Source organism: Camellia sinensis, chromosome 9 (assembly GCF_055761805.1).
Source record: "Camellia sinensis isolate YWXY chromosome 9, ASM5576180v1, whole genome shotgun sequence".
Classification (NCBI taxonomy): domain Eukaryota; kingdom Viridiplantae; phylum Streptophyta; class Magnoliopsida; order Ericales; family Theaceae; genus Camellia; species Camellia sinensis.
This window is the reverse complement of record NC_138969.1, coordinates 114,166,381-114,191,044: the sequence shown is the minus strand read 5'-3', so window position 1 is coordinate 114,191,044 and position 24,664 is coordinate 114,166,381. Positions and strand designations below refer to the sequence as shown.

Sequence of the window (24,664 nt, the reverse complement as noted above, 5' to 3'; positions counted from 1 at the left end):
GCACCCATCACCCAAGGGGTTCCGGAGCGTATGCTCTTGGCTGTCCCAAAGGTAGAACCAACGAAATCCTGGAAAGATGCACTTCTTTCCCCTATCACCCAAGAGGTTTCGGAGCAAAAGCTCTTGGTTGTCCCGAAGGGAACTAGTGTGACGAAGAAAGTCACACTTCTCCAGAAAGTTGAAAGTTTTAGAAAGATTACCGAAGATTATGTGAAAGCGTCAAAGCAGTACGCAACCGTGAGGGCCACAGCCCGAACAAAGAGCTTTCTAATTCAGCCAAAGGAGGCTAATCAGTTTGTAATTACAACTTTCGTTGCAGCTTCAACAGGGGCAACAAAAAATGTTGTGGCCCAACTACTCAAAAAGGTAGAAGACTTCATTAAAATGCGGGAGTCTGCCCAAAAGAAAGCTTCTACTGAAAACATGGCCATCATTAGGGCCATTGGGAGGAGTGTGATGACCCAAACTCCTGTTGATGGAAAAAAGGCCCTTGTTGTTGAAAAAACAGTTTCGGCCTATGAACCGATAGTTCTGTTCAGAGCGCAAAATCGGTCAAACCAAATCTCAGTCAATTCTCAGGAGCCAAAGGAACACTCGTTGGCTCGACAGGGTTCGAAAAAGGAACACCCATTGGCCTAACAGAATAAGGAACACCCGTTGGCTCGACAGAATAAGAAACACCCGTTGGTCCGACAAGGTTTGAATAAGGAACACTTGTTGGCCCAACGGGATTTGAATCAACATCAATTGATCCGCTCTAAAAATATAGGGATTGTTCATGAGGAATTTGTAGAAATGCAAACGGTTCCTTCTATGCCCCTAGGGGCTCGACTTGATATGCCATCCGGTCCAGTTTTGAAAAGACAAAGGCGAAGAAGAAATAAGGCCTTAAAGAAACTGGACTAAGAACAGTGGTAAGAAATGTTATAGGAGCTATTGAAAGGGCTCTCTTGAAAGATGAACCCCAAAAACAATTGAAAGTTCTGTCTTTGTTGGAAAATCCAAGGTGGAGGAGGGTAAGCAACCCTTGGGAAATATTTCTACTTTGGTTGAACTATCTATGGAGGGAATAAGAAAAGGGCCTGTAACAAGGTCCATAACCTGTCAGGCTCAAAACAAAGCATCGCAGTCAGATGCTTCAAATATGAGTAATGTTGTGGGGGTTGATAATCCTTTATACGAACAAGATGATTCTATCTCGTTTGTTTCAACGAATATTGGAAATAATGAATTGAAAAATATCAACAAAGTCGCAGTTATGATGACTGAGGTTGAGAAAGAAGGTGAAAATTCGCAGGTCCAACAAGACCAAGGTCTCAAGGAAAAAGTGGTGGCCCTACAAGAACAACTCGAGAGAAGAGAACGGGAAATGGCTACTATGCTGGAGCAAATGCAACAGTTGCAGGCCCAAATGACAGGACCAGGAAGTGCACCCAAACAAATGACACAACCTGTTATGGGAACATCCGTAGGCATACAAAGCACACTAGCCCCAGGGTGCAATGGTCCTTGTTACTCTGATCTAACGAGTGGTGGTATGAATCCAATGCTCATGGCCATGATTGATGATATGGTGAGGAGACAAGTAAAGAAAGTCAAAGAGAAAGATGATGAGAACTTTTGAATAATTACAAAACCTTACCCAGCGTGGGTAGATGCTGTTCCATTCCCTTCTGGTTTTTCCCAACCAAATTTCAAAATGTTTGATGGAACAGGAGATCCAAGACCACATGTGGCTCATTTTCTTTCAAGGTGCAGGCCAATAGCCCATAATGAGGCCCTGTGTCTGCAGCTATTTGTTCAATCACTTGAAAGTTCTGCGTTTACTTGGTATGCTAACCTTCCTAAGGGATCAATCCTAAATTGGGATTACATGGTGAAGGAGTTCCTTAAACAGTTCTATAACACACAAAGGCGAGTTGGAGTACCAGAACTGATTGAGACCAAGCAACGTGACAATGAATCTGTTACAGATTTCATTGCAAGATGGCGCGCTTTGACATTTGCTTGTCCTCAAAAGTTTACACAATTAGAGTTAATTCAGATGTGCCTTAACAACTTCCGACATGAGCTCTCTACGGCTATTACGGCTCAAACTTTTGAAGGATTCAATGATCTATGCACTAAAGCTCATGACATGGAGCTGCATCTAGCTAAACGAAGGAGGCCTAGGGCCGTTGAAAGGGTTGAGTCCTCAACTGTAGCTACAATCGAAACCAGAAAGAAGGGTCCCGTTGTAGTAGGGGCTAAAAAGCCCAAGGAATTTAAAAAGGTGACTATGAAAGAGAGGTGGGAGAAGAAATATTCTTTCATGGATGATCTGGTTGAAGACCTATTTGAAGATCTGTTGGAGCAAAAGTTGATTGCTCTCCCTGAGGTGAAAAGACCACATGAGGTAGGAAAGACCAACAATCCAAAGTATTGCCCCTACCATCGTTTGATTAGCTATCCGATAAAAGAGTGCTTTGTTCTGAAAGATAAAATTCAGGAACTTTTGGACTCTAAGATTATCGAGCTCCCTCATCAAGAGAAAGCATTTGCTAACCCAATCACTATCGACAACGATAATGAAGGTGAATGGGTTGTTTATCAGTCAAAAAGCATGAAGAAAAAACAAAATGCCATAGTGAAAGCTAGAAGTGTGGTTGATTCAACAACACAAGGGCCAAAAGTTTCCAAAAAGCAAAAACCAAAAGTTTCCAAGAAACTGAAGAAAGCCAAAGTAAGTAAGAGAAAACGAAAGAAGAACCCAAAGAAGGAAAAGGGAGAGAAATTGGTCCATGATGAGCAGTTAGAGCGATGTCCCCTTGTCCCAGTCACATTGAACGAATTTCTACTTTCAAAATTTCAATCTGTGGAGTTGCAGACACACTTTGATAAAAGGAGGGAAGAAAAGCTTACTTTGGCCCCTTGCCTAACCATCATTGTTTTGAGTGATGACGAGGAAGACAAGGGTGAAGTTGGTTCAAAAGTTAGGGAAGGAGATTGCATTACATCTCCTATCTGCATACCTGCACTACTACAAAAATAGTTAAAGATCACACTTTGACAAAAAAAAAAAAAAGATCTCACTTTTATTGGAAGTGTGATAAAAAAAATTAGATTGATATTTTAATCACACTTAATTTGATTGAGTGAGATAATATTTATTTTTTATATCACTTTTCAATTAAGTGTGATTATATATATATATATATATATAATCACACCTTCTAATTAAAGTGCGATTATATATACACTACAACTTTTTAATCACACTTTTTAAACAAGTGTGATTATATATATATTTTTTAATCACACATTCTAATTAAAGTGTGATTATTTATATATTTTTTAATCACACCTTCTAATTAAAGTGTGATTATATATACACTACTACTTTTTAATCACACTTTTTAAATAGGTGTGATTATATATATATATATATTTTTAACCACACATTCTAATTAAAGTGTGATTATTTATATATTTTTTAATCACACTTTCTAATTAAAGTGTGATTATATATACACTACTACTTTTTAATCACACTTTTTAAATAGGTGTGATTATATATATATTTTTTAACCAATTCTAATTAAAGTGCGATTATTTATATATTTTTTAATCACACATTCTAATTAAAGTGTGATTATATATACACTACTACTTTTTAATCACAATTTTTAAATAAGTGTGATTATATATATTTTTTAGTTACACATTTTAATTAAAGTGTGATTATATATAAATTACTACTTTTTAATCACACTCCCTAAATAGGTGTGATTGTATAAAATATTTCAATTTGATTTTTATATAAAATATACAATTCCCAAATCCGCACCTCTATTCTACCCATGAATGATAGAGATGACTAACTACTAGAAAAGGAGGCTTTAGACACGGAACTTTTTCACCCATTTTTTCATCTTTCTATCTCTCTGTCTCTCTTCTCCCTCTCTCTCTCTCTCACTCATCACTTTTCTCTGTCTGTCTGTCTCTCTCTTTCTCTTTGTGTCTCTGTTTCTCTTATTTTTCTCTTTCTTACTCATCACTCTTCTCTGTCTGTCTGTCTGTCTGTCTGTCTCTTTTTCTCTTTGTGTCTCTCGTCCATCTCTCTTCTGTCTATCTCTCTCGTCTCTCTTCTCTCTCTGTCCCTCTTCTCTTTATCTCTCTCGCTCATCTCTCTCTGTCTCTCTCTCGTTTATCTCTTTTCGCTCTTTTTTCTCTCTCTCTCTCTCTCTCTCTCTCTCTCTCTCTTTTTGTCTATATCTTTTCACCTATTTTTTCATCTTCCTCTTTCTCTTCTCTTTCTCTCTCTCACTCATCACTCTTTTCTTTCTGTCTATCTCTCTCTCTCTCTCTCTCTGTGTCTCTCACTCATCTACCTCTTCTCTCATCTCTTTTCTCTCTCTCTCTCTTTCGCTCATCTCTCTTCTCTCTGTCTCTCTTATCTCTCTTTGTCTCTCTTGCTCATCTCTCTTCTCTCTCTGTCTCTCTCTATCTCTCTCGTTCATCTCTCTTCTCTCTCTTTCTCTTTTCTGTCTCTCACTCTCTATCTCTTTCTTTTTTTGTCTCTCTTTCTCTCTCTCTCTCTCCCACTGTGTTTGCGTTGCTCACTCTCTCCCTCCCGTCTTCTCTATTTACTGTGCTCCCTTTCGATTTATCGATCCACTACAAGAAAATACACTTTTAACAAACCACTTTGTCTCTCTCTCGCTCATCACTCTGTCCATGTTTCTCTTTATCTGTCTCTCTCTCTCTCTCTCTCTTCTATCCGTCTCTCACTCATCTCTCTCTCTCACCACCCATCTCCTCTACCACCTTCACCACTACTGCAAACGTCATTCCACCACCACCACTACTTCCACTGTCGCCACTTCATCGCTACGACTACCATTACTACTACTATCGCCACCACTCCACTACCACCACTACCACTACTGCCACTACTACTACCATTACCTCTCATTCACCCCTGCCACTCCATCTACACTACCACTATCACAACTTCACCACTAATATCTTTCACCATCACTACCACCACAACCATCATCTCTTATCCACCACCTCCACCACTAATGTCGCTCCCTTTCCTCTACCACAAAAAAATAGTTCATGATTTTTAGTAACCAAAAAAAAAAAATAGGCTGTAGAAAAATATTTTTCATTGACCATAGAAAATTAACTTTTATTTTAGTGAAAAATATTTTTCATTAAAATATTACCCCTACTTCTACCAAATAAAAAATAATAATAATAATTTTTTTAATTAAAATAAAAATGAAACAAATAAATTTTCAATCTTAGTAACTAAAAAAAATGAAATTTTTTTCATTAACTACAAAAAAAAATTTATTTTAACAAAAAATAAAATTTTTTAGCGACAGCAACCCTCGTCACAAAAAATAGAAGAAGAAGAGTTAAACGACATTGTTTTGTTGTTTAAATTTTATTTGTGAACCCCCTAAAAAAAAAAGATTTTAATGTTTTTTTATCCACCCCCGTCTCCCTCTCTTTTTTTTTTCATTCCCGTTTTTTTTTTTTTTCCATTCCCCCCCCCGGGGGCCCAAAACCAAAAATCCCTAATCTCTTAAGATTTGTTAAGCGTCAAGGAGATTACATAGAGCTTCAGAGGAAGAGAAATGGCTATCGCCATGATCATTTCAAGCGCAAACGAAAGAAAGAGGCTCGTGAAGTCCACAAGCAATCTCAGATTGCTTAGAAGGTTCAGTTTCTTCACTTTTCTATTGAGGATCTTGTTTACTGTTTTGGAAAATGAAATTACTATTGAGGATCTTGTGGACTCACAAGTTGCCAGATCAACTGTCTATAAATTCCTGGGATGTTTTGGGGGCTTTTTTTTCTTTGTGGGTTGTCTTTGTTTTTTCATTTGAATAGTATCAACTTTTGGAGTGGTTTCTTTTTTATTTTGACTCTTCTCTCTCTTCTTTGGACCTAAAGATTCATCAGATTTGGGTAATAATCTCAATTGGGTTTTCTGTTTCTTCTTCTTTGTATTGTAAGAGATTGGATGGTCAGTTTGTCAGTTGCTTAATGGTCTTATTTGTTTCACTCTCAAATTATAAAATATCATTTTTATAAATTTATTTTCTATTTTTGTTTTTGTTTTTGAAGGTTTGTAACTGGTGATTATGATGTTCATACGTTTTGATCTTGATATCGGAAGATGATTATTGTATTGGGCTTTGTATTAGTCCTGAATTCCTCTTTATTATTTCTCTCTATTTCTTATCAAGATTTGATGATGTTGAATATTTGGATTCTCACAAAAACAAATAAATGTGGACAATTTTGATCTGAGCATTTGAATGTGGCAGTCATGACATCTAGTAGATTTATGAATTTGGTTTTTGAATCCTTATTGCAGAACACTATTTTTCTTTTCATTAGTTTTTATTTTTATAAATCTTCATTTGGTGTTGGTAATTCATTTGGATTTTGTTAAATGCTGAGAACCGCGAGTTTCTGTTTTTATTTTTATTTTTCTTTTTTTATGATATATATATATCATTCTTCTTTTAGGATATATTTTCATTTTGCGGCTTTTATTCCCTGGAGAAAGCAGCTTCTCATGCATCATCATTGCTTGGAAGGACAAGGAAACATTTATTCTTGAGAGATGGTGAGAATGAAAAACCTCCTATTTTACTTCAGATGGCCAACAATACTAATGATCTTCCATTTATGTGAGCCCTCGTGAATTTAATAGATTCTGATTAGAAGTCAAACAAATGTTTCTTTGTGACTACAAATGATATAGAACCTATCTTGACTCCTTGTCTTGTCTCTGCAGATCTACTCTACGGTCCTTTAGACGTCGGGTTGCCTACGCTAATGCACGATATGATCGTATCCTGCCATACTATATACATTTGTTTATTATTTTTTACTTGTTTATGTAGGAAAATATTTGGAGATAAAATGTCAGGACATTTAAACATATGCTCAAGCAATACATGAAAAACTAGTTAGGCTGTTCCAATTTTCTTCTTTTTGAAATCCTCTAATTTATGTGAAGAACTTAACACTTCCTCTTAGATCTTGTTGGATGGAGTACATCATCACTGTGGCGTCGAAGTGAGCTCCCAAGGTAATTCTTAATCTTTATGGAGCTTTAGAATTGTGTTTCCAAATTTTCTTACTTTTTTTTCAGCGTCAAAATCTGTCAAGAATTGACAAATACCCGCATGTCGTAAATGTGGAGTTAGCAAAACCTGTGAATACTCAAAAAGAAATGTCTTTAGAGGGCCAAGTCAATGTATGCAAGACCATTGATATGGAAGGTTAGTTACCAAATTTTTGTCAATGTTATTCATGTTCTACAGCACTAATCTTACAAGATTCAAGAACCATTACTTTCCATTAAAAAACCAAGTTAAAAATTAAAATAAAAATGGTTTTTCCTTCATTGTAAATGTAGATTTCACTTGTATATTTAGTTTTTCTGGAATTCTGAAAGAGAGTAAAAAGTTACTGGCATTATTGTGAATCCCACTCGACACCATGTTGTACCAGCTGGTACATGCCATTTTAACAGGAAACTGGAATAATGGAGACTCAACACAGTTCCAGTTAATTTTCTGGTTTGTACCGGATTACTTTAGGTGTATCGGGCTAGCTCAATTTCCAAGCATACAGACCATTCTAGCATATACCAGTTAGTGAAAAGAATGAAAGAACTGAAAATGAATTTCAGCGTGAAACAAGGTTGGGCTTCGAATTAGCATGCCTTGGTTTAGTCAAAACTGAAAGAAAAACACACACACAACCTGATTTGTTATAGTAAGCGGAAAGAAAATGGAAAAGAGAAATTGAAGAGGTAATACTAGAAGTTGTAGAACAGTTATTTGGTGAAGAACTTTATACAAGTAAATGAAATTTTCATTATGCTCTAGAGGATTTGAAGTTCAATATGATTTCATTACCATCATTTCAGATTGTCCAATTATTCTGAGCTCTATATGTAAGTAAAATATTTATTCTTGATTATTCCCTAATTTTCACACTCTTTCCTCATTGCGTCCAATTGTAGAGGCAATGATCAGGGGTCTCACAAAAATGAGCTGGGAAAGGGTTGATATTGACTTCAGTGGAACTAAACAAAGACTTTTGGCGCACAGTACTATTCAGGCAAGTTTCTTCTTTCTCTTTAATTTAACTACAGAATCAAGGAAAAACATAATAACCTCAATGAGTAAAATGCGGTTTGGAGGTCAACCTCTTGAAATGGATTGGAACTCTCTAGTTTGAATTCCCCTCCAGATAAAAGAGGGTCAGCACAATCAGATTTCAGTCCATTTGGCAAAATAGGAGAGAAGTAAACAAAGAAATGATAGTAGTACTAGTTTAACTTCTTCTTGTTTGGATAGTATAAGAGTGAGATAAAAGAGAAAGAAAGTAGTTTATCATCTCTTCTTGTTTGGGAAAGATAGTAGTATCAACATTTCTAATGAGTGACCTTTTTCTTTTGTTCTGCTCGTGCAGGTAAAAACTTACTGTGTGAATTCCGCCGGAGCTGATGTGATACAACATATGATCGACAATTTTCTGTTATAGGTGTCACCAAATTACATTTATTTATGCATCAATTTATTTTATTTTATTTTTCAGTTTCTTCCATATGGAGATAATGTAAATATGCGCAAGCAATCCTTGAGCATTTCGTTCCTTTTAGAACTCTAATTTTTAAAATTTCAGAAACACTGGAGGGAGTAATTTTCCCTGTTTTAGAGTTATATGTAACTTTCTGCCTAACATGCTATTTTAGTAATTTTTTTATTTTATTTTTTGACAAAAATATAAGGTAAAAAAAAGTATATTTGGGATCACTTGTTGACTTTTTACAGAAAAATGTACAAAAAATATAGAGAAAAAATAATATTTTACCTTTTTTTTTTAAGTTGTTATAAGTTGTTGATTTTTTTGATTTTTTTAATGATTTTTTGATTTTTTTAATTAAAATATTGAGTTAAAAGTGCCAAGGAATAGTTTAAATTATAGTGCATTTGCAAAATGTTTGATTGGTGGTTGTGCGCTAGTAATTTCAGTTCGTGGATATTATTTTAGTGTAATTGGTATACTGGATGGTGTCTCGATTACTTTGACAACATGTGTGTGGAACCTAAATGTGGGCTCTGCGTGTGGAACCTGAATATATTTTCAAATATTAATAAAATGAATTCATCATTTGTATTTCTATATTCTACAATTATTTTGCATTCTTTATATTGCAATTAATTGTCATGTGATTGATATATTGATGTTTTTAGGTTATGAAATTTATAACCTTTTAATTTTAATTAGTGTTATTTTGTTTTTTTTTCATTACCTCTGAATAATCTATTCACATAGTTGACATATAATAAATTTATAAAAGTACAATTTTTAAAAATGTTCCAGACATATCGTGTCGTGCATTTTTTGAAAATCAATGTGGCCTTGTGTCAAAGCTGTGCCCTTGTCACGTGTCAGTGCTACTTAGAGCACATCACAACAAATTATTTGGGAGAAACCAATAATTTAATTTGTGTGTGTATGTGTGTGTGTGTGTTTCTTCATCAAGTTTATTTGGATTTGATGGTTTGAATTACAATTTTAACTTCACATTACGTAGCACTAATTGAGGATTGGAAAGCACCTACAGGCTGCAGCACTTATATAGTTTTCATAACTAGCATTTGTATCAATTTGTTAGGGGAGAACATATGTACAGATGTAAAACTGAATAGATCACACTCCAATTATATGAATCAGTTAAGTGTTCATTATTTTCTAATGCATAGATTTCTACCTTTGCTTGTTCCGAATGTTGTTCTAGATTCATTTCATTTGACTACTTCAAAGTTTCTTTTTATCGTTGTTGTAACAATTGTTATTCTCAACAGGGATGAGTAAAGCTTCTTGAGATATTTCTGACCAGACCATCTAGTTCTGTAACTGCTCTCTTCCTTTCCTTTTATTTGTTTATTTATTTTTTGAGGTTTTCTCTTCATTTTGACTCATTTATTTGTGTTTTTTCTTATAGAAAGAACATACTTGTTTATACTTCATAAAGTAAATCATTGTAATTTGAAAGATATCTGAAAAGGAAACACACTTGCACTTCCTTGAGTGCAGTAGGATTGGGATTGTGTTCTTAATTGCATTTATTCAAGAACCATAACAGTTCTGTGGTGAATCCAATCAATGATTAATCCTACTTAGAGGTGTGATAAAAGAGATGATATGTTAATTCTATGATTTTTGGAGATTGTTGAGTGTTGCTGAGCTCTTTCATCTCAAGTCTAGAAGAATGAGGTTTACCATGATCAATGAAAGAGATGGGAATTGACACATTTAGTAAAGCCACTTAATTTGTTCATACATGTCAAAGGTGTTAGCAATCCATAATGCCTAACTATAATCGGTAAGACTCAAAACACAAGAACAACAAACACATAAGAAAGAACACACAAACTTGACCTCTAGGTGACAATGCTTTAAGGCTAGGGAAATTAACATAGAGTAAATTAGATATGAAAAATAACAGCAGAGAAAATAATATATAGTTTTATTCATTAGGTGATCTAATCCATTATTAGATAAAGAAGAAGAAATTCTTGACCTAAATAACAGCAGAGAAGAAATTTAGAGAAATTCTTGATGGGTTTCCCAAATATTTGATTTTTGTTTAAACAAATCTTTAAAATTTTGAATTAGTAAGATAAGAGAACCCATTATGGTGTTTGAATGAAATTCTTGAATGGGGGGCTTTAGTGTTCAAATGATTCTATTACAATGTTGAATTTCTTTTTCTTTTTAATCTTTTTGGGTATTTTTCCTGATTGTGGTATTTGATTTCTAAATTTTTTTTGGTGGTATAAATAAATGGGTAATGTAGGGTGGTATAATATCTCCAAGTAAATTGAGGATGAAGCTAATAGGGGCAGCTGCTCAGCATAAGAGGAAGAAAGATGGATCAAATAGTAACTCAGCAAGAACATCTCTTTCCATGCTTGACGATTCTGAGTTTGTCAACAACAGTTTGTTAGCCACCATGACTGCAGGAGACTTTGATGACCATGGTATTTTATGTGACTCTGCTCCATCTTTGTTTTCTCATTACATCCATTGGTAATTAGTATTTAACATTATATTTTACTCTCAAACTAATTTTCTGTTTCTTCTTTGTAAACAAAAAGCAGGAAACATATTGTCCCAAAAAAAAAAAAAAAAGCAAAAACTAAAAACATGTTTAATATACACATGTTTTCCAAACAAATACTAACAAAAATAAGAAAACATGTTTGGTGAGTTGCGGGAAAGGTGAAGTAGTCGCCGGGAAGGGAAGGGGTGGCTAAAGGGGGTGAGGGAGTGGCTGGAGGGGGGATGGAGGAATAGTGTTTTCAAAGGCTCAAGGAACCCCCAAGGCACCAAAGGTTTCTTGAGTTTTTATTTATTTATTTATGGGCACCTAAAATTATGGTTCAACAGTAATAATAATATATATTCACAAAAAGATCGTACACAAGCTGTATTGAGATTTATCATTTTTAAATACTGTGCTCATTAGTGACCTCCTAATTACAATGCCATTGACACTGAGCTGCTATGGCATCTAATTGTTAACAGGGAAGTTACTTCCAAAATGATTAAGATCAAACAGAAATGATTAATGTTCCTATTTTAGTTTGCTAAATTAACTTTTTAGTTTATTCATATGCATCAGTGGCTTTTGGATTAATTTGTGTTTTCATTTTTCAGGTCAGAAATTTTTTGGAGAGATTCAAAATATGGTCCAAGAATTAAAGAACTTAGTTTTTTAAGTTTTTTCATTTTTTAACAGATGTAAACACAGTTATTTTTTTTTATTTAATTCTTTTGTATATACTTTTGAATATTTAATTTTTATTTATGAAATATATGACGTTATTCTATTCAATATGTGGTTATGATTCAAAATATAATATATAGTGTGTATTATATTCTTCAAATGTGCATAAAAAATAATATTGATTATTTTTCAAATATGTCGAATCCTTTTTTTATCACATATTTTATTAGTCATTAATCACACTTAAAAGATGTGATCTAAATATTATTAATCACACTTAAAAGATGTGACGTAAATATTTTTAATCACACTTAAAAGATGTAATCTAAATGTTATTAATCACACTTAAGAAGCGTGATTAAAAATGATCCGTTTTAATCACACTTCCAAAGATTACATTTAAAAGGTGTGATCTAAATATTTTTAATCACACTTAAAAGATGTGATCTAAATAATTTTAATCACACTTAAAAGGTGTGATCTAAATGTTATTAAGCACACTTAAAAAGTGTGATTAAAAATAACCCCTTTTAATCACACTCCCAAAGATCACACTTTGATAAAACTTAAAAGGTGTGATTAAATAACATACATTACACAAAAAAAGTGTGATCTTTATCTGTTTTTGTAGTAGTGCTGACTCACCAGAATATACACCAACTTCTCCTGAATACACACCAGCCTCACTAGAGTATACACCAGCTTCTCTGAAGTACACACCAGAAGCCTTTTTTCCAGAATATTTGCCCGTACCGCCAATGTACTATCAAAGCACTCCAGAATATATAAGGAGAGCAAAACAAGATGACACTAGGTGTAGGTCCGACTCTGAGCTTGTGAAAAAGGCAAAAAAATGACTACACTTCAAGGATGATGAGGTGAATGGCAGGTGCATGTCGGATGATGAAGTATGGAAGCATTCAAGTAAACAAACAAAGTCATCTCAAGTTGAGGATCCTAATGAAGATTGGGAACTTGACTTTTCTCCTGATGGTTCACCATACACATCCCCAGCTAGGACATACGATGAAGAAAGTGTATCAAGTGACCACTTTGACTTTCCTTGTAATGTCATCATTGTGGATATAAATTTTGAAGAGCGAGAAATACATATCATTCGCAATCTAGGTGATGATGAGAAAGCAAAAATTGAAGCTAGAAGGGAAGCGGAACATCAGGCAAAATTAACAGTCTCTTTGAAAGATGAGGGTTTTAAAGCCAATCAAAATTTGATTATTGAAAGAAATCAAATTTATGGACACCCTTTCCCTAATTGGGTCGAATGGGTTCAATTCCCATGAGGATATGCAGTACCTCATTTTCCTTTATATAATGGGACAGGTTGTCCAAGGCGCCATTTGGTTTGTTTCCTTGCACAATGTGGAAACACAGTAAAAAGTCAGGCGTTACTTCTACGGCGGTTCGTTCTTTCTTTGGAAGGATGGGCAGCAGATTGGTACTTCAGCTTGCCACCTAATTCAATCCCAGGTTGGGACACCATGGCTGAACGATTCTATAGGACATTTTATAAACCATGGCCAATAGAAATTGAGATGTCAAAACATTTGGATGACGAAGGTACATCTTCTCAAACATATGATTTCATAGAAGGCACAATTGAGGAGAAGATTGAAACTGCCCTTGATCTTCGAGAGATGGGCACTTATCGCCCAAGGGATTTGTTCCCTTTATGGGTAGAGCAAACACCATTTCCTGAAGGATACGAGCTTCCAAATTTTGTCCTATATAAAGGGTATGGAGATCCTCAAAAACATATTAGGCGTTTTTTGAAACAGTGTGGGGAAATAGCTCAAAATCAAGCACTTTGCCTAAAACAATTCCCCCTTTCTTTGGAGGGGATCGCCTGGTATTGCTCCCTCGATGGAGTTGCGGTGCCTAGTTAGGAGGCCATGAAGAATGGTTTTGAAGAATCTCAATGCTTTTATAGGCGTGACTCCCGGTACCTATGAAATGGGAGAAGAATGCAGCACCAAGAAGATGGAGAAGTGATTGATGATGATGATCACCTTGCAGCTGGACCAGTTAACATGGTCCAACTAAGTGAGGGAATAAAAGAAGTTGAGGTCAACGAAAAGGCAGTTACTGGAGTATGCCAGACTTACTTGACCTACCAGAGGAAATTACGAAATCCTCAGGACCCTCAAACGTCAGAAGTTCCACAGGTTTTGCTGGAGGAAGAGCAAGTGAAATATGATGTACTAGCTCATCTAAAGAAAATTCCAGCATTGTTGAGCGTATATGATGCACTAAAAATGTCTCTAGAGCTTCGAAATTCTTTAATATATGCCCTGTCCAAGCCAGAGAATTTCCACAAAGAAATCGAGGGTAGAAATCAAGAGAAGGCAACTACATGCATGGCCATGGTAACCTTTGGTGAGAAAGACATGTGTGTTGAAATGACAGACCATAATTGGCCTTTGTTTATCACTGGGCTTATCAATGACGTGAAAATTTCTCGAATTCTGGTTGATGGAGGATCTGCGGTAAACCTCCTGCCTCGGAGGGCCTTAAACTTGTTAGGGGTTTGAATTTCACAACTTCGCCCAAGTCATTTGGTCATTCAAGGATTTAATCAAAATGAACAACGCCCAATGGGGAAGATTGAATTGTGAACCAAGTTTGGGGATATTGAAGAAAGCACTGAGTTCTTGGTCATTGATGTTGACACCTCTTACAATGCTTTGCTTGGGAGACCATGGATGCATAATCATCATGCAGTGCCATCAACTTATCACCAATGTATCAAGTACCCGTTGCCTTTACCCAAAAAGAGGGGACAATTGTGGCTGACAATGATCCATTTGGAGAAGTAGAGGCCTATTATGCTGATGCTCGCTTCTACACAAAGACTTCACAAAGAAAGGGAAAAGATGTGAAAAAGTCTGAAGATAATCCAAATGTCAAAGACGCTCTAGAATCTACTCCAGTTTCAGCAAAAAGAACTTTTCGATATGTGCGAAAGTCCGAAAGGAAACTGGGGGCAAAGGCTGTAGCCCCAATAAATCCAGTTTTGGATTTCAAGGGTGAGTTCACATTGCCATTAAGGAGGACAGAATGCACCTATGTGGAGAAATATAATAAGATTGTCGTCCCTCCTAAAGGAAAAGGGTCGAAACCCATAATATTCCACTCACTTGGAGATGTTGAACAGAAAGTGAAAGCTGAACAAGTGCCAGAAGAAAACATCTCGAGCTTTGAGAAGCCTACCTTCAGTGCAGAAATTACATAGATGTTGGTGAAAGTTGGTTTAGGTCCTGAAAAAATACCAGGAACAATGACACCCTTTGACTTTGCATTAACACCTTCGCAGAGGCAGGCTATCCAACAAGGCGGCATTATCACCGCCAGGATAGAAGGGTTGGGCTATCGGGGTGATGAGGAAAAATTTCCAGTAAACATGACTATCACTCAAGATATGTTGGAAGATGTTGACCAAGATAAAGCTCAACCTACACCAACAGAATTTGAAGGATGAGGCCAAGCCACTGTGGATGACCTTCGTGAGGTAAATCTGGGTGATGAAGGAGAAAACAAACCAACCTTCATTAGTGCAAATTTAAAGGAAGAAGAAGCTCAACAATATATTTCCTTCTTAAGAGAGTATCGTGACATATTTGCATAGAACTACAGTGAGATGCCTGGTCTTAATCCATAGATTGCAGTCCATAAGCTTGCAATTCACCCTGAGAAATGGCCAGTTAAACAGCCTCAGAGGCGAACTCGACCAGAGCTTACAGCCCAAATTGAAGCCGAAGTTGACAAGCTTATCAATGCAGGATTCATCAGGGAAATCCAATATCCAACCTGGCTAGCAAACATAGTGCCGGTCAAGAAAACGAATGGTCAAATCAGGGTCTGCATCGATTTCCGTGATCTCAATGAGGCTTGTCCTAAAGATGACTTTCCCTTGCCCATCACTAAGCTTCTTGTAGATGCAACTACTGGGTATGAAACCTTGTCTTTTGTGGACGGATACTCAAGATACAATCAAATCCGAATGGCACCTGAAGATGAAGAAATGACTGCGTTCAGGACTCCGAGAGGAGTCTTTTGCTATAAGGTAATGCCTTTTGGCCTGAAAAATGCTGGGGCCACGTATCAAAGGGCGATGACTGTAATTTTCAGCGATATGCTCCATGACACCATTGAATGCTATGTTGATGATCTTGTTGTCAAGACGAAGGAGAAGTAAAACCATGTGGAAGATTTGAGAAGAATCTTCGAATGTTTAAGGAGATACAAACTCAAGATGAACCCACTAAAATGTGCATTTGGAGTTTCCTCAGGAAAGTTTCTAGGGTTTGTGGTTCGAAACAAAGGGATTGAAATTGACCCTACTAAGATTAAAGCCCTTGCTGAAATGCCTCCTCCGCGAAATTTAAGGGAATTGAAGGGGCTACAAGGGAGGTTGGCTTATATCAGAAGATTTATTTCGAACTTGGCTGGTCGATGCCTGGCATTCTCAAGATTGATGAAAAAGGGTGCTCCATTTGAATGGGATCAGCAGTGCCAAAATGCTTTTAATAGTATTAAGGAGTATCTTTTGAAGCCTTCAGTACTCATGAGCCCAATAAAAGGGAAACCACTCCTGTTGTACATAACAGCCCTGGATGGTTTGTTAGGGGCACTGTTGGCACAACACAATGAGCATGGGAAAGAAAATGTCTTGTATTACTTGAGTCGTACTTTGGTTGGGACAGAAGTCAATTACTCTCCTATCGAAAAGACATGTCATGCCTTGGTGTTCGCCTTGCAAAAACTAAAGCACTATGTATTGGAACACGACGTCAAGTTGATATCAAGAGCAAACCCCTTGAAATATATACTTTCACGGCCCATACTTTCAGGGAAAATTGCAAAGTGGGCTGTAATTCTCCAACAATTCGCAATTGAATATGTTCCCCAAAGAGCTATAGAGGGGCAGGCTCTAGCAGATTTTTTGGCAGCACATCCTATACCTGATGACTCACCTCTAGTAACTGATTTACTAGATGAAGAAGTTATGCAAGTAGAAATTCAGAAAGGATGGGAGATGTATTTTGATGGAGCTTCAAGGAGTCCAGATGGCAAGAAGCAAGAAAATTCTAAAAACAATAAAGCTGGAATTAGAATTGTGTTTGTGACTCCAGACAATGCTATAATCACTCATTCTTTTGCCTTAAGTGAAGGATGCTCCAATAATGAGGCAGAATATGAAGCTGTAATTGCTGGATTAGAATTGGCATTACAAATTCCTATTGAAGAACCCTCAATTTATGGAGATTCGGAACTGGTGGTAAAGCAACTCCGTGGAGAATACATTGTTAAGAAAACAAGTCTCATCCCGTATCATGAAAGGGCTGATCAATTACTTTCGCAAATCAGGAAAACATATATTTTCCATGTGAAGAGAAGAACAAATGCTTGAGCTGATTCACTTGCAAGTTTGGCTGCATCACTCATCCTACCAGATAGCAAAACAATTACTATCACGGTAGGTGAAAGAAGGGTGTTACAACCTTTAAAAGAAGTATCTGACTTGGTTCCAATCTTGGTCGTCACCATGAAAGGAGAAAACGAGGAGGATTGGCGGGAACCATTCATTGCTTGCCTCCAACATGGTAGGCTACCTGAAGATAAAGTAAAAAGATTTGAAGTGAGATGCAAGGCTACCAAATTCGTCCTGTGGAAAGATGGAACGTTATACAAAAGGTCTTTGGATGGAATGTACATGCGGTGTATAGCCAAGGAGCGTATTCAAGAGGTAATGGCAGAAATACATGCAGGTGTATGTGGGGCATACCAAAGTGGTCCTAAATTACATATGCAGCTAAAATGGTTGGGATACTATTGGCCGACTATGATTACAGATTGCATAGATTATGCTCGAATATGCCAAGTCTGCCAATTCCATGGGAACTTTCTCCACCAACCCCCAGAGCCTTTACGTTTAACAACTTGTTCTTGGCCATTTGCAGCATGGGGTATGGACATTATTTGTCCTTTTGTACCTCCATCTTCAGCAGGATACCGATAAATCCTAGCTGCAACTGACTATTTCTCAAAATGGGCAGAGGCCGTGGCTTTAATGGATATAAAAAGCATAGTTGTCTCTGAGTTCATCCGAACCCATATCATTTACAGGTTCGGGATTCCAGAAAGTATCATCATGGATAATGGATAGCCATTCAGGAGTGATGCTTTGAACAAGTTATTTGCCAAGTACAAAATCAAAAACAACCATTCATCAAGATATCATGCATCTGCCAACGGTTTGGCAGAAGCTTTTAACAAGACATTGTGCAAAATTCTTAAGAAGATGGTGGATAAGAACAAAAAAGCTTGGCACGAAAAGTTACAAGAAGCTTTGTGGGCTTATCGGACTTCGCACCGAACTCCTACTCAAGCAACCCCTTATTCGTTGGTTTTCTGAGGAGAAGCAGTGTTACCACTTGAGGTTCAAATACCACCATTACGAGTGGCAATACAAGAGTCCTTAACAGAAGATGAAAATGCAAGAGTGAGGTTGGCTGAGCTGGAGACCATGGATGAAAGAAGGTTGTATGCTCAACAATACTTGGAGATCTACCAACAAAGGATGACAAATGCATTCAATAAAAGAGTGAGGCTTCGTTCCTTTAAAACACCCGTAGTAGTCTCACGAAGAACCAAAGGAAAACTTGAGCCCAAATGGGAAGGACCTTATGTGATTGAGAAGGTTTATTCTAATGGGGCCTATTTGTTGATAACGATGGATGGTGACAGAATCATTCCCCCAACCAATGCAAGGTTCTTGAAGAGATATTACCCTTAAGAAAGCCTGCTAGGTTGAAAACTCGAAAGGGCGGCTTAGGCAAAAGTTAGGGCAAAGAAAAAAAAAAAAAAAAAGAAGCCTGCTAGGTTCCCGAAAGGGCGGCCTAGGCAAAAGTTAGGGGAAAAAAAAAAAAAAAAACCACCAACGGTATTGTATGCGGTTAAACTACAAAAATATCCCACCGAAATCTAAGGTGGTAAAACATTGAATACTCCTGGCCCGCAAGAGTATAAACTGTGTATGGCCAAACAAAAGTCGAATACCACCAACAATATTCACTACAACAAAAAAGGTCTATGGTGACGAAAACGCGTAATGAAAAAATATTTCGTCTCTAAATATGCATGTTTTAGTGATGAAAATAAGATTTCGTCTCCAATTGTACTATTTTTAGAGATGAAAATCAAATTTCGTCACCAAATGCTTAAAATCAAACAAAACAATAGGTGACGAAAATTTTATTCGTCTCTAAATTTTATTTTTCGTCACAAAACAATTTCTCGCCCTTGGAAAATTTGGCCGAAGATTAGGCGCCATTTTAGAGACGAAATTTTTGGTCACCATTGTAAAAAAAATTAGAGAGGAAATAATTTCGTCTCCAAATGTATTATTTTTAGAGAGGAAAACCAAATTTCGTCACCAAATGCTTAAAATCAATAAAAAATAAAATTGAACCATAGATATCTCTCTCTGTCACTCCCTCACCCATATATCTCCGTCACACCGTCCGTTCATCTTTATCGCATCGGTTAACCCGCACGTCACCGGCCAGTGCTCTCTTTCTCTCTCTCTCTCTCTCTCTCTCTCTCTCTCTCGCTCCCTGTTTTCGCCTCACTCTCTCTCCCCTGCCCTCTTCTCGCTTTTCTGAGCTCCCTCTTCCCTCTTCTCACTTTTCCAACCTCTGGGTGGTGTCAAAATTTTAAAACTTTTGGTGAGAAAAAAATTTGTCATTAATTATAAAATTATTAGTGAAGAATATATTTTCGTCACCATTAATTTTATATTTTTTTTTTAAACAAAAAACTTGATTTTAAATATTTTAAGATTGTTTGGTGAGAAATATATTTCCATTACTAATAATTTTCAATATTTTGAGACCTTTTAGTAAGGAAATTATTTTGTCACTAATTTTGGAGGGAAAATTTTGACAAATTGGATTGTAATGAAAAAAAAAAATAGACTACTAATTTTTTCCTTTTTTTTTTTGTGTGTGTGTTTATCAGTTTTCCTTTTATATCTCTCTCTCACTACAACAAATTGCAAATTTGGTAACTAAAAAATTTCATAAAATACCTAAATTTATTTTTTGGTGGGAATACTTTCACATTACTACCCAATTATAATTTATTTTTATTTTTTTTCATATTTTTCTATGTCTTTACATGCACCCAAAATTATAGCGCCAATTTTTTTTTTGATTTAGCGCCTAAATTGAATAATATCAAAATTTCGGTCCAAAATAACTTTTCATCTCCTTGATTAGAACTTTGTACCCTAATCTATCTATAGTTCTTTCACAAAGCTGTAACAGAGAACCATCGTGAGTTCATACTCCACCATGAGGACGGTTCATCCACCACCGTGAGTTCATCCTCCATCGTCAGGATGGTTCGTCCTACACACCGTGAGTTCATCCTGCACCGGCATCAAGCTGCAGCACCACCGTGAGTTCCAGGTCAGTTTGTTGTCTATCTTTCTCTTTCTCTACCCCTCTCTCTCTCTGTTCAAGTCTCTAGGTTTCTCATTCTGTACCCTCACTCTGTCTTCGGACATGTTTGCGTCAATGGAATTCATTGTTAAGTTGAGATTAAAGTCATTCCATTTGTTACTTCTAACATCTCCAAAACTTCTCTACTTTAAAGGGTTCTATGAACAACTTGAATGATTTTAATTTGGGGAAAAAATATAGAAAATAGAATGATTAACATGTTATGTATTCTAATTATGATATTCATATTCTACCCAATATAATCATTGAAGTGAATGAATTGTTGGTGATTCTACACATAGTAAAGTCTCATGCTTCTGATTATGGGTCTACTAGGTGTTTGATAAAATGCCACAATGGCTAATTTTTTCTTCATTGTTTTGTTTATTTTTTTATTTTATTTTTGTTGAGCAGCAGGATTGGATAATTATAAAATCTGATTTATCAATTTGTATATGTCAATTGTCCGGTGGATGAATCGCAGTTTCATTCCCTATGCATTTATGCTCTTTAATTTTTCTGTTTGTTGCATCTGTTATTTTTTTTGTTCCACAGATTGTTACTCTTTCGTACAGTGCTCCAGAGGTTTTATTAGGATCAACTCATTACTCAACTGCCTTGGATATGTGCCCTGTGGGTTGCATTTTTGGCAACACCCTTCAATTCCATAGTCCACCATATACTTTCTGTGGATTGTAATTTAGTTGTTTTCAGACTGCTATCTAGACATTAGGCTTGGGGATTTTACAATGAAGTCTCTAATTGCCCCTAAAAAACATTCATCAATTTCTATTGTAGCTTTCACATTATTGGATATTGTGTGTCTATCACCCTTTAGCTCCTATTGCCCGGACACCACACCAGCTGTGATCAACAAATTAGTACGGATCAAGGAATTTAATCTCTTTAGTCACTTTTCACTGCATCTGTTTTTCTCTGAGCACAAGTATAACAAAATGATACAAACTCAAAAACGATCCATCGTCTAAACCCTGCTGTAAAAGAAACTGTCTGTTGTTCTTGCTTTAGTGGCAACTGCTAAGCTCAAGGACATCAGTGTATTTTCCTGGGAAAAATTTCACTTAACCTTGATCTATAGGTCGTTATAGGGATAAATGTACCCGACCATCTTCCATGCAGTCATACCAATGATTTTTTGTTAATTCCCTTTTTGAAGTTTCTTTTCATGTCTTGTGTTTTTTACTGACAATGTCACCAATTATCTTTCCTTGGATTATTCTTTGCAGCTGAAATGGCAAGGAGACACTTTATTCCCTGGCGACTCTGGGTTTCAGCAGTTGCTTCACATATTCAGGTATATTCTTTTAAACTTTGGTTAGTTATCCGTCCTCTAGAGGAACCTTTGGTAGACAGGTGTTCCTGACTGATGCTGCTTCTCTTTTTCATTTTGGTTCTGTTCCTCATTGCTAGTTTGCTCTCTGTAAAATCCAAGTCATCCAATAGGTTTGATTCACCATAAAACAGGTTCCATTTAATCGGGGGGGGGGGGAATATGCCTTGTGAAATATTCATGATTGGTAGTAAATTGTTTGGGAAACCATGGTTCGTATAAGAGGGTTTATCTTTTGCCTTAAAAAAATGCATATCTTCATCTACTTTCTCCAATGTTTTTGGGAACAATATGAAATTTTGCAGCAAATGATATATAGAAAGATTGGTTTGAACGTCTGATTAACACAATTGTATTGGCAAGAGGGACATATGATTTGACATATTTATTGACTGGCACAATTGTACAGAAAATTATCTAAGTAGGAAACCCCAAGTTATATCTCAACACCTTTAGATGAACAAGATGACAAATAGCTCTTAATGATCATAATGATAAAAAAGTCACACCTATTCTTTGTAATAGCTTTGCGAGTAATATTCTAGACGATGGTTATTATTATTGCAAGTGGTTCACTAGATTGCAAGGATCAATATAGCTCACTTTTTTAAATTTAAGTCCAAGTTTTCCTTTGCTTTTGATTCTGTGCATTTCTTGTGGTCTAAGTAGCATACATACAGAGAGAGCAACACAAACTGTGGATATGATACATGACACATACATCAATTACACAAGTACATAAACACTCTAAAATGTAAAATAATGCAACTATAACTATGTATTCAGTTTGTATCCTTGCGTAGTGAAACACAATAGAAAATCTAAAAATTTAACTAGTGATGCATATATTAGTAAACACTAATATAACTAGTGATGCCAACAAATAAATAGGGAAGTATTCTTGTTAGTAGTAATCAATTCATGGAAACAATAGCTATGAATAGATGGAGGTCATTATATTGGCTTCAAGCAAGGTGACAGAAAGCAGAGGGTATTTGATTTAATTAGAATAGATGGAGGAAAAAGGCAGAGATCCTTGGTTAGCTGAATCAAGGGTGCCTAAATTGTCCAATTCAGAAATAGATGAATTAGCTAAAACAGGGGCAGTAACTCTAGCATGTTTGATGGGCCACTTTTCACTTGATGAGTTGTGTGATGTGGTAGGCAACCTTATTTTCTGTCAACTGATAAGACTACTGCATTTTACCAAGATTGATATTGTAGTAGGCAACCTCATTCCTTCTTTCTCAAAAGAGAAAATAATGTATGTCTTTGTATTCGCCGACAACATTGTGTGAACCTTTTAGATGAGGAATAGTTAAGGTCCTTTGCAGCTCTGCCTTTCTAAAGGTGAAACTAATCCTTTTAGTCTGTGTTGTGGGATTGATACTTGTAGAACTGCTTTCGGGGTATTTCCTTATGTGTGATTACAAATACCCACCTTTTTTTTCTTGTTCAATAGGTGTAAAAGTAGTCGTGTTATTAATTGTATGCCTAATAACAATTGTGGACAACATCAATAATATTTAGCAGTTTAAAGTAAAAAGTTCATGTGTTTATTGTTTGCTTGGGGGAATCATACTTGCAAGAGTTAACTTGCTAATTAATCATTCTTAAGTTTTATCATCTTGTGGTTTCCACAACAAAGAAGGATAGTGATGGACATATTCTGTTTACAAAGCTATATCGTATTTTGGTCAATGAGGCTCGGCTTAGCATCTTGACCGAGTCACAGACATTTTTTGCTCCCGCTGGTATTTCATATCACAGTCCTGGAATTGTTATGGTTAGGCCTGAAGCAAAACATGATCGTATGCCTTTCAATTTTTTTAAGTTTTAGTCCCATGTACCAACTTGTCTCTATGCTCAAATCTCTTAAAGCAGTTCTTAAATCTTTTAAAAAGACTCACTATAGTAATGCCTCAGTTAGAGTTGCTGAAGCAAAGTTTAGTTAGAAAAGCTCCAAATTGATGTTCAATCAAATCCTGATCATGTTGCTGCTATTGCTTCTGAAAAGACTGCCTTTGCTGCATATGTTGATCTTCTTCTTGCTGAGGAATATTTTTATAAACAAAAGGCCCATGGATAATTGTATAACATTTGGGCATCAGAATGCATCCTAATTTTGTAAGAAGCTGAAAATTGACAGAGCTAAGAACAAGATCCTCTCTATAGATGACTCTGATGGTAATAGGCATGAAAAGTATGATGAATATTACTTCTCATTTAAAAAATATGCTTGTTCTTCTGTTAATTATCCTAGGGATGGGGAAGCCAAAGTTGTTCAACCTTGTTTATCTGAATCTCATCCCCCTTTGCTTATTTCTTCTGTTTCTGAGGCTGAAATTAAATTTGTTGTTTTTGGGCCTTGCGATAAAATTTACGGAACAAGCACGGTAAAATTTGGTTGAAAATTTACTTTGAAATTTTTATTTTTTCTCTTTTAGGTTGTATATTAACATATTTAGTGAATGGTTACCTTAACCTTTTGTTTTTGTTGTCTTTTTTTTATTTTTTCTTTTTTAAATGGCCGATTGGAGATGAACGAATTTGGTAACCTGCATAGCAAGAGTTTTTTGTTGATATTACCAGACACATCCATCACAGTGTAGTTGTACTTTTTGTTGATATGACCAAACATGTATTTTGACTATGTTGTTGTGGGTTATGATTATATTGTGATGGATCTTACCTTTTTGTTGATATTTTATTGAATAGATTAAAATGAACAGGTTTTTGTTGATATTACCAAATGAACAGGTTTTTGTAATAATTTGTAATGGATATTATATTCAGCAGGTTAATGCAAGTTATTTTGATTGTGTTGTATTTTTTGATTTTACTAAAATAGATGTTATAGTTTGGATGTTATATATTAATTTCTTGATACTATGAAACATGTATTTTTCTTGGGTTGTTTTATGATAATGAACAGTTTAATTTTATATTGATTTCTATTAGATATTTTATTTA

General features: G+C 35.9%; 1 protein-coding gene and 1 long non-coding RNA gene across 2 annotated transcripts; both read left to right on the top strand.

The window, feature by feature from the left end:
• Positions 1-6,774: 6,774 nt before the first annotated feature.
• LOC145799158 (uncharacterized) lies at positions 6,775-8,760 on the top strand. The gene is made up of 2 exons (XR_014341170.1): positions 6,775-7,289; positions 8,039-8,760. It is a non-coding gene; the product is annotated as an uncharacterized LOC145799158 (long non-coding RNA).
• Positions 8,761-17,381: 8,621 nt separating this feature from the next.
• LOC145799688 (cyclin-dependent kinase B1-1-like) lies at positions 17,382-21,820 on the top strand. Its single transcript, XM_082889305.1, has 4 exons — positions 17,382-17,582; positions 20,896-20,973; positions 21,588-21,655; positions 21,772-21,820. The coding sequence occupies exons 1-4, from the start codon at positions 17,382-17,384 to the stop codon at positions 21,818-21,820; spliced, it is 396 nt and encodes a 131-aa protein (XP_082745431.1).
• The last annotated feature ends 2,844 nt before the right edge of the window (positions 21,821-24,664 follow it).

Bases quoted from the DNA above. Each gene is read 5' to 3' on its own strand.
- LOC145799688 (XM_082889305.1), top strand. From the start codon at position 17,382: ATGAAAGGAGAAAACGAGGAGGATTGGCGGGAACCATTCATTGCTTGC. The intron at 17,583-20,895 runs GTAATGGCAGAA...TTTGTTCCACAG, and splicing joins CCAAGGAGCGTATTCAAGAG to ATTGTTACTCTTTCGTACAG. The intron at 21,656-21,771 runs GTATATTCTTTT...CCTCATTGCTAG, and splicing joins CAGTTGCTTCACATATTCAG to TTTGCTCTCTGTAAAATCCA.